The sequence below is a fragment of the Cibotium barometz genome, chromosome 5, assembly GCF_041138505.1.
Source record: "Cibotium barometz isolate CiBa-2024 chromosome 5, ASM4113850v1, whole genome shotgun sequence".
Taxonomy (NCBI): domain Eukaryota; kingdom Viridiplantae; phylum Streptophyta; class Polypodiopsida; order Cyatheales; family Cibotiaceae; genus Cibotium; species Cibotium barometz.
This window is the reverse complement of record NC_141050.1, coordinates 50,021,369-50,034,919: the sequence shown is the minus strand read 5'-3', so window position 1 is coordinate 50,034,919 and position 13,551 is coordinate 50,021,369. Positions and strand designations below refer to the sequence as shown.

The following is a 13,551-nucleotide window of genomic DNA, read 5'->3' as shown; positions in this document are numbered from 1 at the left end:
CTTTGGGTCCACAACTCACATGCTAGCTTTAGACAAGAAATCCTACCCCTCTTGGTGGTAGGCACAACCAACCCCTCAGAGACGCATAAGAAGGTATGGCTAGTGGGTCCCCCAAAGAATTGACTCATCAAATTCAGCATAAGAAAGTGAAGAGAGAGGTGTCCAATCATGTGCTAGGGATTGAGCTCTTGTGGACATGTGGTTGGGAGCTTGGGACTTGGGAGGGAGGGCAGGGGAGTTACTGCAAGTAGGCAATGTCTGCATTTGAACATTGAAGCCCCCCCCTGCTGTAAGAGGAGGAGTAACGAAACTTGGGTACAAGTCATGTGATGAGGTGAAGGTTGACAAAAAGGTCGTCATAAAAGATAATACAAAAAAGGGCATTGTTGACCGTTTGTACGTGGGGCTGGGCGGAAGAGATGAGAGCCGTTTGAGAGAGGCAGCATGGGGCGGTGGGCTGGCCAAGGAGGAGGAGGTAGCTTTTTCTAATCACGTCGTGCCTTTCCAAGAGCGCAGGCAGGGCGAAGCGGACGTGGCCTAGAGATCGGGTTTTCACCGAGGTTGGTCGATTCACCCCATTAATCACCGGAGAGCATTCAAAGGCGCATTCAACGTCTTCTGCGCGGTCCTGCACTACCCTCTTCACTTCCAACTTCGACACCAGCTCAGCTACAGTCCACAGCTCACCACTCACACCACCCACTCGCCTCTCTCTGCACACTCTGGGTGGGTCAACCGTCACTCATTTCGTCCTCTTCTTTTCTTCCGCTTTGTTTGCTGTAGCAGCCTTCGAGAGCTTCTGAAATTTGTTGTCGCTAGCTCTACTCATCGCTCTCACTGCTACTTTCCTATCTGCTGCTTTCACAGGCGCCTTCAGCTAGCGCCTTCATTGTGTCCTGCTAGATGATTAGCTTGCTCGTCTCCGCCCCTACCTGTTTCTGTTCCAGATGAGTGCGAGCTCGTTTCCTCCATCTCCTCTGCTTATGGGTTGGCACACTTTAATGGCGGTTGTGGTGGTGGCTGCTGTGGTTTTGTCTTGGCCAGTCGCCCGCGTTGTGGCGGACGACTTGATTATAACAGAGGCGGACCTCCAAGCGCTGGTTGCCATCAAACAGGCGCTCCAGGACCCCAACGGCGCTCTCAGCAGTTGGAACTCTAGCCTGGGCGCCTGCCTGGGCAGGTGGGAAGGTGTGAAATGCGCGCAAGGGCAAGTCATAGTGCTGCAGCTCGTGGGGAAGGGGTTGGGTGGCGGCCTGGCGGCACAGGTGGGGCAGCTCGTCGCTCTTCGCAAGCTCAACCTCCACTCCAACAGCATACAGGGCGCCATACCCTCTTCTCTCTCCACTCTTTCGACTCTAAGGGGCTTGTATCTCAACCGCAACAGCTTCTCGGGATCTATTCCGCCCGGCCTCGCCAACTCTCGCCTTTTGCAATCGCTAGACCTCAGCCATAACCAGCTCTCTGGCTCCATACCACCTCTCACAGATACTTCCACCTCTCCTTTCCTCTCCAAGCTCTACTTCATCGACCTTAGCTACAACAACCTCTCTATGCCCATCCCTGCCTCCTCTTTCTCCTCTCTCACCGCTCTTCGTGAGCTTCACCTCAGCCATAACTCTCTCCAAGGTCCCATCCCTGCTCAGTTCGGCCAGCTCCCTTCCCTTAACCGCCTTGACCTTTCTCACAATCAGCTCAACAGTAGCTTTCCGCTACAGCTCGCCAGCCCCTCCTCCTCTAATATCTCCTCCCTTGACTTCTCCTTCAACCAGCTCACAGGACCCCTTCCCCCTCAAATAGGCAACCTCACCCAGCTAAAGCTCTTGGATCTGAGCAACAATCGTTTCTCCTCTATCATCCCCCCTCAGCTCGGCAACATCAGTGGCCTCCAAACCCTGGACCTCTCGGAGAACGGTTTCAATGGCAGCCTGCCTTCTTCTCTAGCACGCTTGAGGAACCTCACTTCTTTCAACTGCTCTTTCAACAGGCTAACCGGCGCCGTCCCGGAGTTCGTCCACAAATTCAATGCGAGCTCTTTCGAAGGCAATGCAGGGCTGTGTGGGTACAACGCATCTGTGGCGTGCGCGTTTCCATCTCCACCTCCAAGCCAGGTAGTTCCAAGCTCGCCTAGCAGCATTCCTAATCTGGCTGGTGGAGGAAGGAAGCACCGCTTCAGCACGGCGACATTCCTCATCATAGTCATAGGCAGCGTGGTGGCAGGCATTCTTTTGCTCTGCCTTGTTTTGGCTCTGCTCTGCATCGTCTGCAGGGGGAAGCCAGATGAGGGGAAAGCGAGCGGCGCGGCCTCTGTAGAAAAGTCGAGCAGCCAGTCATCAGGTGGTGGTGGCAAAGACGGGGCGGAGGTGGGAGGAGGGAAGCTAGTGCATTTCGATGGGGCGTTTACTTTCACGGCGGACGGGTTACTGTGTGCGACAGCAGAAGTTCTGGGCAAGAGCACGTATGGGACCGTGTACAAAGCTACGTTTGAGGATGGCAATCAGGTTGCAGTGAAGCGGCTGAGGGAGGGGATAGTTAAGAGCCAGAGGGACTTCGAGACGGAGGTGAACATGCTGGGGAAGATTAGGCATCCGAATCTGCTTGCCCTGAGGGGGTACTACTGGGGGCCCAAGGACGAGAAGCTGCTCATCTACGACTTCATGGCTGGAGGGAGTCTAGCGGCGTTCCTGCACGGTATGTGTTGCGGCCCAACGCTTCGCTTCGCGTTTATGCAATGGCTGCCGTCCTGCTCTCATGCTTTGTTGTCCCTGTGCAGCTAGGGGGCCTGAAACGCCTCTCAATTGGCATACCCGCCTCAACATCGCCGCCGGCGCTGCTCGTGGCCTCGCCCACATCCACAACACCGAACGTATCATCCATGGCAACCTCACCTCCAGCAACATCCTATTAGACACCCGCATGAATGCCAAGCTTTCTGACTTCGGCCTCTCCCGCCTCATGACCACAGCGGCCAACGCCAACGTTATCGCCACTGCCAGTGCTCTCGGCTACCGTGCGCCCGAGCTCACCAAGCTCCGCAAGGCCACCACCAAATCCGACGTGTACAGTTTCGGCATTGTCCTCCTCGAGCTTCTTACCGGAAAGTCGCCCGGAGAGACGGCGTCGGCGGATCAAACGGCCGGCATGGATCTGCCGGAATGGGTGGCTTCCATCGTGAAGGAAGAGTGGACAAATGAGATCTTCGACTTGGAGCTCATGAAAGGGGCTGCCCCTTCAGAAGACGAGCTGATCAACACGCTTCAACTAGCCATGAACTGTGTTACACCCTCTGCTGGCAGCCGCCCTGCCATGGAGGAAGTTGCTCGCCAGCTAGAAGAATCGCTAAACAAGCCAGAGCAAGGCAGGCAGACTACCTCCTCGGAGTCATCCGCTGTCTAGCCGCCTCGCTTACCTCCTCAAAATCTTAGCAGCTCAACTCTCACAGGTGAATTAAACGAATCTCAATTCCGCAAGCTTTTTTGAACTTACAAATCTTAGCAGCTCAACTCTCACAGGTGAATTAAACGAATCTCAATTCCGCAAGCTTTTTTGAACTTACAAATCTTAATGTTTCAGTTGAATTACACTAAGCTTAATCTCACTCTAAACCTCAGATGAATTACACTTGTTTATACTCCTTGACCTTAATTACTACAGCTGATTAAGCTCAGTTAAGCCCAACTTTACGCTAACCTTAGTGCATTAATGATCATCTATCTATTGCTATGACAGGTTTACAAGATGGGCTCCGTGACATGGTGGACCTACAAGTCTTCATTCAGATCTTGACCCCTTAGCCTAAAGTTCATTCATAGCCTAAAAGTTCATTCTTTTAATCAAATCAAGGGAAGTGATGCCCACTTCTTTTTCGAATTGGGAGTTCGTCCTCCAAATTTAATTGGAATTTTTGCTCTGCAAGCCGTTATAACAACGGTCATGTTGTAAACGATGGCCATAACCAGAATTCCCAACTGCGGATGTGTGTTTTTGTGAAGGGGTGTGGCTTGATTGTGATGGGGCTGTGGAGCAGTGGTGGAGCGTCTCTCGCGAGGCCTAGTAGCCTACTTGGGGGCATGTGACCTTTTTTTAACTTTAAAGCCAGAGCTCTGAGCAATTTTTTATTCAACTATGGGATAATGGGAGGCTGATTTTAATAATACCAAGTTCCAACGTTTATTGGTACACTCTGATGGGCCATGGGGCCAGAGCTTGTTCCCTCTTTTGGCTGCAAATTTCCTTCGGCGCTGTGTTTCAATTTGCTTGCAAACTCTGAGGTGATGGACATTGAGGTCTCTTGTTGTGTGTGTGTGTGTGTGTGTGTGTGCGTGTGTGTTTTTCGTTACTCTCGATGGCGGGCAATGCCAACATACTGAGGTGCAATTCGATGTTGTCCGCTTGTATACAACCAGGATTTTAACACATTTTAGGCTAAAAGTTTATAAGAGATAAAAGCAAATCACCGTTAGTATACTATGTGTGCTACACGTTACCTCACTATGGAGACACAGTTATTCCACCACCTTTTTGCGCAGAAGAATTGCACAGGGGATAAATGAACCAACCTGCTTGAAAATCAAAATAAAAAATAAAAAATCCGTGTGATTGTTTCCATGGACTTGAGTAGTCAATAACGAACGATCCAATTAGAGGATGAGCCATGATTAGCGGGGTAATGCTTGGAGATTGCACAGCAAATCTGGTCGTTGGTGCACATGATTAGAAGATCATTAGAGGGTTTTTAACGCGCGCTACACATTTTTTTAATTGTTTTTTCACTCACATCGGCATATAAGCCAAAACGGCCATCCATCGAAATCACTCTTGCTTTTTTACACGGCATATAAGCCAAAACGGCCTGGCCATCCATCGAAATCACACTCTTGCTTTTTAAAAAAAAATAAAATTTTTTAAACCACGACAGCCAAATAATGGTCACGTGTTTCATTTTTAACAGTTGAAATCTCCCGATAGTGTAATTGTTGGTCGGTTCTACCATGAGAGCCCACGTTAACTGCCGTACATTCTATTGATTGGGAACCTTGCATATGTAACCATTAAGAACCCCCTAATCTTCTATCTTAAACAAAAATGAGAAAGCTTGATTCTAAGGCCTTTTCACTTCCTAGGCCTCATTTACTTTTTCAGCTGCGCTGCACTCTCTCATTGAATGAATCTTGCACAGCCTCTACCGCGCCGTGGTGATGCTAGTCGGCGTCGAGGTTAGGTGTTTTTGCTCGCTATGTGAAGTGCTTGGAAACAATCGTGCATAAGCAATGCTTGCTTAGAGGTTGGGTTAAGTGTGGGCACCTATTTTAATGTTTAATGAAAGAAATTGCAAGCTAAATGGCTTAACCACTAGGTTAAAGGGCCCTACCTGCAAAACTATATCAAGGAGTCACAATTTATTGACAAATTGGGTAAGTCAAGTACGAAAAGAAAGAGGAAAATGTAAATGTAAATTACTTTAAGAGAGGCCAACGAATAATTTCAATCTTCTAAGATTGTGTTTCAAGGTGAAATGCTACATTTCCTTGTAATCTTTCTAGGGCCAAGTTATTTTGTCTTTTTATATATCAATATTGAGTTAGATGGGGTTTTGTAAAGTGCACATCTTATCGCATTCCTTTGTGATATGGCTAGTCTTCATAGTTTAATTTTGTTTGGAGTTTGAATCAATTGGTAGTTGGGGTAGGTGGGTGTTTTGGAGTTTGAATCAATTGGTAGTTGGGGTGGGTGTCACATCCATTTTAGAACACTTGAGCCTTGCAAGATAGAGAGAAGAAGAGGAAGAATGTAAGGGTCTTACTAGTTTGCACCTCTAGCCACTCAAAGGAGCTTTAAAATGAAAAGCTCAATCTCAACTTCAATGCCCCTATGCATGAGAGCATGGGAGAGAAAAGAAAAGAAAGAGAGAGGGAGAAAAGAACGTGCAACGACATTCCATCACACACTCACACAACCTTCAAGCATACATGTATGTAACAAAGGAAAGGAAGCATATAGGCAAGCTTCAATCACAAGAGCAAGAGACTCAAACTCAATTGTGAGTGTAATTATGTCTTTTCTAACTAGTCAAAATGTCTTATATACAAGACTCTCATAAGTACAATACCCAGCCACCTAAGTAATGGTCGGAGGCCTCCAAAAGCTAGTCTAGGCTAATTTCCTCGTCTATGTATACACTATCGACATTACACAAGTCGTAAGCTTGATTTTGACTATCTTCTGACATTACAAAAATCATAAACTCGGAGATTTTCCATCCATAATCATTTACATGAAGCATGCATTGCACAGTACAAAAAATAGGGCTCAAAAATGCTATCGTGCTTTCGGAGTAATGTTAGTCAATGTGGTTAACATACATCCCTCCCTAATCATAGTTATGTCCTTGAAATCAGTAGTAGTGAAGCTTCGTGGGAGTCAATGGTAAAATCTGCAGAAGTTCTAGTAGAAGTCGAAATAGGACTTTCGTATACTAGGTGGTACAGTGAAAGGGCTCGTAGGATGTCCAAAAGGTGGTTTCAAACATATTTTTGAATATGAGCATCCTCAAGCCTTGTACTCACTTATAGTAGCTGAGTAAATGTTGTAAAGGAGAGCCTTTGTTGTAAAGGAGAGCCTTTGTTGATGTCAATGACCATGCCCTAGAGACCTACATCAAAAGCATGCCAATATACAAACTCCACTAGCAAGACAATGATGAACCAAAAAAAACGAATAGTGATGACCATGATCAGGCACATCATCATAATCTTGGATGAACTTGCGCATTGTGCAAATCATCCGATCTTCGTGGAGCAGGAGGGGTGGTCAAGATGGAGGTATCTAGGGAAAATTGAACTACAATTTCAGGTTCTTTGCGCGCAAAGAGGTTCCAAGCCCATCTTCGTTCTATTGGAAAATAGATTTTGGGCTGACTCTAAAGTACCTAGGAGCATAGCAGTACTCTTTCCATACTTGGCCTGGAGAAGGTAAGGTCATCACCATACATTATTTACCCATGAGTTCGTGTGCAGCACTGGCTTGTGGTCGCTTGTATCCCCCTCGATCCCTCTTGCAATGTGCTATTAACCACTAACTGAAGACTTTGATTAGGTTGATGTGTCCAGCTCGATCAATGATCATGTTGATATCTGGTGTGGGGTTAGAGTGTTGCCCCTATTTGAGAATCTTGATGGCTCTGTCAATGTCAAAGTCATGTCGAGTGGATCTTGCCAGTTGAATGGGTGGTTGGAGGGAACATTTGTTACTACCATCGATGGGGTGGTGCCAGGATTTCACCTTTTTCTAAGACTCCCAGAGATAAGGCTGTTGGATGTGGGCTCTGTGGGGTAAAGTTGAGACCTTGGTGAGTCCATTTAGGACGTCCCGTAAAGGTGTAAGTGGTGGGGGTGGTTTGGGAGACAAAAGGGGGGATAGTAGCATTAGAGAGGCAAGGGGCATAATCCTGGGGGGAGTGCCAGAGCAAGTGGCAAGGTGGAGGCGACAAGAAGGGAAGCTCATGCTGAGGGTTGCTCTTTGGCGGAAGCATCTAGAGTGGATACACCTAAAGAGGGGCCAAATGGGGAAGGGCCATGGGAGGAGCCTCACTTGGGCCACCAACATCTGATCCTATTGGGTTGTCCTCCCCTAACCAATCTGTATTGCTGCATGACACATCATTATCATCCTTATCCTTGGCAATGTCACTGGTGTCCTCCTCCTCTTCTTTCATCGTGTGTGTTGGTTTCATGGATCTATAGAATTCATGGGCCTCCCCGTATTCATCATCAAACTTCTTGGGGGTAGGCCACATGGACGTGTCAAAGAGATGGTGTGGTCTAGTCTCCATGAGCTGCTTCCAGATCCTATGATACAACACCAAGATGCTAATTGGCATGTAACATTTGTTGCCCTGTGATGTGAGGTACCTATGTATATCATCGGCCTCTTGCCAAAGCCGTGGGTGCACACATGAGCTCAAGAACTACTTACCAAGCAAGTTAATAAGAAGCGAACACCTACGTAATTGAGAATGAATAGTTCAATAAAAACGCCCTCTTCTAGCTGGTCAGAGAAGGTGAGGATTCAGCACTAAGACTGGAAGTTGAGGCAGAGGACACAGTGGCGACTTGGAAGATGGTGGAAGGCTCTATAAAGGAGATGGTATTCTAAAAGGACAACATGGTTAAGATGGGTTGGGAGGCCCATGGTACCTTAGAGAGAATGGTTGAGAAAGTAGATGTGGGAATGTCCTCGTCGATGTAGATGTTATGCTGAAGTAGGTTGAGTTGGAGTCTGTGGTGTTGCAACTCAAGTAGGCTAGAGGGAGGTTGGGGAGGGATGGTGAGGTTTAGAAGGTTGGTGACTGCATCCATTAGGATGTCAAACTTCTTCTTTGTGTCAGGTACGGCTTGCTTCTGTTATGGCCTAGCTTTCATATCTGTAATTTGTTGTTCCAGCTAAGAAATTGTTTTATCTTTTGCTTCTATGGCCCTCCTAAAGCCCTTATTTTTGCTTAGACATGTTGTTGCGGACTTTATCCCACGAGATTTTGCCTATTTTGTGCCATTGTCTTGGCCCTTTACAGTGCAATGGTAGCTTGTGTAAGCTCCTCTTGAGTTTGTGCCCATGCTACTTGAGCTCCCTCCACCTCTATGTGAATAACATCAAGCTCTCCCTATAGGCAATGGATGTTGGAGTTGACCTCGAGAGCCTACACTTACAGCTGGTCGGTGTGATTTGCCACGTTCCTCTGTGTGAGGTTGTGAAGGATTTCTATATAAAATTTACAAGAGTCTAGCTAGCTATAGTGTGAATATTGTAAAATGAGGAGAGGATCCAACTTATATAGCTTTTACCTAGGAACGTACATTAGTACGTATGTTCACAATCCATTATTCTTGGGAACATGCGTATGTGCACGAGGAGAGGGTCCAGCTTATATAGCTTTTGCCTAGGAACGTACGTTAGTACGTATGTTCACAATTCATTATTCTTGGGAACATGCGTACGCAGAGTGGCATACGTGCATTCATAACCCTGAATGTGCATGCATGCATTGAAGAGAATGTGCATGCATAGATGGGAACGTGCATGTGCGGATGAAACGTGGAAATGTGTGTGCACAGATGGGAATGTGCATGCACAAGGAATGTGCATGCACAAGGAACGTGCATGCACAAGGAACGTGCATGTGTAGATGAGAACGCACATGCATAGCTTATACATGCAATGTTTTAAGAGATTTTGCATTCAAAAAGTCCCTTAGTGAATATGCAGGGAACGTGCATGTGTAGATGAGAACGCACATGCATAGCGTATACATGCAATGTTTTTAGAGATTTTGCATTCAAAAAGTCCCTTAGTGAATATACAGGTCTAGTGTTGGGCCATGCGTGTGTGGGTGCCTTAATTAGTGGTATTATGGTCACTAGTGATCCCAATGATGGGCCATACCATGGACCAAGTTTGCACCCGCCATGGCCCCCCATCCTAAGATGTACCCAGAAAGCTAGTGATTAGAGAGCTAGTGATTAGAGAACCACTTACATAATTAGTATTGGTTTCTTGGGGACTCTCCTTCAAAAGTCTCCTTCACTTTTGCTTTTCTCGACTCTTTTTACTACATTCTTTGACATTTTTTAATCAGTTTTTCATTTTGTAAGCCTTCTTCTTTGATAAGAGTGAGGTACTTGTGTTTGGCCCATTTAGCTAGGCTTGAGATTAATGCCAAGTATAGTAGGGGAATTCATGTTTCCTATCTTTTAGCTATAGCATAGGCTTCTAAGGTCGATGGGGAAGGAACATCATGTTCATGGTGTGTTTGGCAATGGTCATGGGGCTCCATGAACTCTTCATTATTTCCCTTACCCTTTGCTAGGTATGAGCATGGGGTTCTAGTATTGTTGGTAGCTTTGGGTTTCCATTGCCACCTTGCCTTGGTACCTTATGTGGGTAGCTCAAGAAGTTGGGGGTAATGTTGGTGTGACTTTAGGTACCCAAATGCTTTTTTTACCTTCATAATAGCCTTGGGCCACTCGAAGAGCATCATGAACCCACCATCTTTTGGTAGCACTCCTTGGGGTTGCCTTGTATGATGGATTGGTTTTAATTACGGTTGCCTTGGGTCTAGAGTTATGTGTGACCTGCATAATATCTTTGGGATTCTAACAACTCCTTCCAGATGATTCATGTTTTTGGTTTAGGGTTGGATTTCGCTACCTTGCGCATTATGGTCCTTTTTGTAGCATGCGTAGTATGGACCTTTCTTTTAAGCATCCAGATTTTCTTTTACTCTTCATAGTAACCTTGTGCCTTGAGTATTCCTTTTGGCACCCACCATTTGTCACCCCCATTAAGGAAACTTAGTGCTGAGAACTGGTGGGCTTAGGCGTCTACGGTTCTGATTTTGCATGGTTAGAAATGTTAGCAGTATGGGTGTTAGTTTGGTTAGTTGTTGGAGAGGCTAGTTGTGCCAGGAGGGCACTTGATGGCAAGGGTTGATATGGCATGGGCAAGGCTTTTGATGGAACTTAGTTACTTTCCCCTATGACCAAATAAAGGGTAAGCCTCTTTTTGAGTGGCATGGTCGAAGTATGGGTTCCTGTTTTGGGGACTTGATTGGCTCTGGCACTTCTTTGCTGGGAGAATGGTTATTTAGTGTTGAGGAATCTAAGTTTAAAATCTTTTCATCTTCACACCATTAAGTGTTTCCATGCGTGTGGATCCTTTGAGAGGTGTAATTTCGCACACTCACAAAATTGTTGTAGTCTGGGCCACAACATTGGACACTCCTTTTTTGTGCTTCGTGGGAATAGATGTCCTACTTGACATGCTGGCTAGGACTATCCCCGCCTGCTAGGCCTAAAACGGCTAGGCAGATTCTCTGCCAACTTTGTTGAAATATACAAGTGAATAGGGTGTGTGTGGGAACAAGCTCTTGGATAGAGGCTGTAAAAGAGGAGATGTAATTGTGAAAAAACCTGTGAAAAGGTTAGGAGAATCTACTGGGAGAGAATAATGGGTAGCATGAGGGAATTCAGGAGTGTGGAGTTATTCTGGGAGATATTCAGGGAAAAGAGAAGAGGTGGAGAGAATCAGGCAAGAGGTGGAGATATTCAGGGAGTGAATCATGGAGAAATCAAAGGGATTTGATGCTTGATGTAAACTCTATAAATTGAGGCATAGCCCTAATGAGAATTTGCTGGTTTTTGAGTATCCATGCCTACATTAATCTACCTGCTAATTATTCACTAATTACATCTTAATCATTTCTTAATCACTTTGTTAATCATGTTGATTCTAGTGTATGATCCACCCTAGCTCATCATTATGCTCAAATTTTAACATGGTATCAGAGCCATGCCTAGAATCAACCAGATTTATGAGCCCATTAGTTAATTAATGAGGATTAGTAAGATAATTAGCAAAAAATCAGGTTTTTAGTGAGTTTTTCATCTTCCCCTTCAACCCCAGCCAGTGGAGGGTCTCTAGCACCTTGCACACATCAAATTAGGGCAAGTCCTTCTAGCATATGGTAGCCACTTCAAAGCTCTTCAATCCTATCCAAACAAAAGCGTAAACCGTCAAGCGAAGAGGGAGAAATCGCTGTTTTGCTGGGCGTCGTTTTTCTGAGCTATTTTTGACATTACTCCTTGCTCCAGTCAAATTGCTTCAATTCCTCCTAGCCCAAGGGGTAATCAAGCATGCTCTACAAGCTGGTGAAGACAGAATTCAGTTTCATCAAGTCTACATTGAGATCAAAGCTCTTCATCAAATCTGCAGGTGACTTTGGTAAAACAGAGATTAAGCTTTCATTATTTGGTCAAATCTTGTGTTTCTTAGCTTAATCCTCTACTAGACTCATTGCTATTGACTTCAAGGCAAATTCCAAATGAGCAGATCTTGGTGGGGTCATCAATTCGTCCAATCGCCTCGCAAATTTCATCAAACTTCTCTAGATACTAAATAGGATCTCCAATTCCATCAAATTTGGTCATCATCCTTCAGATGTGGATTAGCTTTGTTTTATTACGCTCTCCACAAGAGCCTACTATAAAAGCGTCTTTACCATAGAACATGGTTTCATTTATTCTCCGTTTGGATGAGGAACAAGGAACACGAGGGAGGGGTAAGAAGCCAATGTACCTCATCACAAAGGGATTTATGAGAGAAATCTTGTAATGTGTTCTCAGTTGTAGAGTGAGCTAGCAGCCTCAAAGCCATGTCGACAAAGGACAAGGGTCATTGGAAACCACATAACCCAACCCATAGGGCAAGAGATCTCATATCCTGAAACAGAGGGCTTCATGCAAGAACAAGTTCCATTGAAAACCGTATAAGCCAATCCCATAGGGCAAGAGATCATGTATCCTGAATTATAGGGTTTCACACAACCACCTCCTTGCGTTCTACTAGACCAGGGAAATATATGGAAGACATAATGAGGATGGAGTTTGAAATGGAAAGAGAGGTTGCCACAAATATAAATCCTAGAGGCTCATCTACACTCGCGTCTCATGGCTCGCGTGTCCAAGTTCACGTCTCTGTACTACATCTCTAGGCTCATTCACATATTTAGGTTCATGCCTCTAGACTTGCGTCCACAAGCTTACGCCTTTCTTTGTATGAACTTGGCTCACATACTTTCTTATGAAATGCGTAGGAACTAGGTCTATGACAAGGTTGGTGGGTAATAAGTGTACTTAATTTTTCAATAATTACGAAGGATAGATTGTATGACAAGAAAATCTTCCAAGGACATGGGTAGGTGTCTCTTTGAGTCTTTATGACAGTAATACTTGGTCTATACTATATTTGATATACTTACCTTTAGACTCAAGTTCACGTATCCAGACTCACGGCTCACGTGTCTAGACTCATAAGTCACGTGGCTAGGCTCCCAGGCTCACGTCTTTTTACGCGCATGTCCTTGTACTTGAGAGTTGATTTGGCTTGATTTTTAATAGTTTTTAAGTTTCTTTTAAACTTGATGGCATATGATTAATAGTCATAATATTAATTAATGGTTTTTATGTAACTAATTAAATTATTTTAATTATTTTTTGGTGATTTAGCATGCTTCTAATCTACTAATTATAAAAAAATATGAAATGCATGAATAAAAATTGGCCATCCCACTCTAATTCAATCTAATGGAGCTCAATGTTCATGTTTTTGAAGTGGATTCTGCTCTTAATCACAATTGCTAAGCTAATCCTTAGCTCAAAGCAATGAAATCTAAGCTTGTTAAGCTTTAATTGCATGCAAATCACCAAAGAATCAAGGTTTTTTTTCTACCAATAGATGAAAATATAATGTTTTACTGTAAACGAGCTTCAAAGAAGAATCAAAAGCAATAAACAAACACAACCAAGGCTCCAAAACCGCATGTTTTTAGAAAGAAGCATGACCTCCTAATCAACACTGGGTAATATTGGATAATCCCAATAACTTGGAATGGATGAAAAAATGGAGCTAAGCCCTAGGCTAGTCAAGATCTTACCTTAGCATTACCGAAATGTCGTTGGCTCTTGCCTTCAAGCTACAAATGTAACTTCCCATTGTGGGTGC

The 13,551-nt window shown here is 45.0% G+C and overlaps 1 protein-coding gene across 2 annotated transcripts; it reads left to right on the top strand.

Moving 5' to 3' along the window:
- Positions 1-497: 497 nt before the first annotated feature.
- On the top strand, positions 498-4,151 carry LOC147638603 (putative leucine-rich repeat receptor-like protein kinase IMK3). 2 transcript variants are annotated; one of them, XR_015265941.1, is made up of 3 exons: positions 498-2,688; positions 2,771-3,509; positions 3,727-4,151. XR_015265941.1 is itself a non-coding variant. In XM_086798517.1 (3 exons), exons 1-2 carry the CDS (start codon positions 948-950, stop codon positions 3,391-3,393), a joined length of 2,364 nt encoding a protein of 787 aa, XP_086654643.1. In that variant the 5' UTR covers positions 498-947; the 3' UTR covers positions 3,394-3,439; positions 3,727-4,151. The 2 variants fall into 2 exon arrangements, 1 of the variants encoding a protein (XP_086654643.1); XM_086798517.1 differs by having other exon boundaries at positions 2,771-3,439.
- The last annotated feature ends 9,400 nt before the right edge of the window (positions 4,152-13,551 follow it).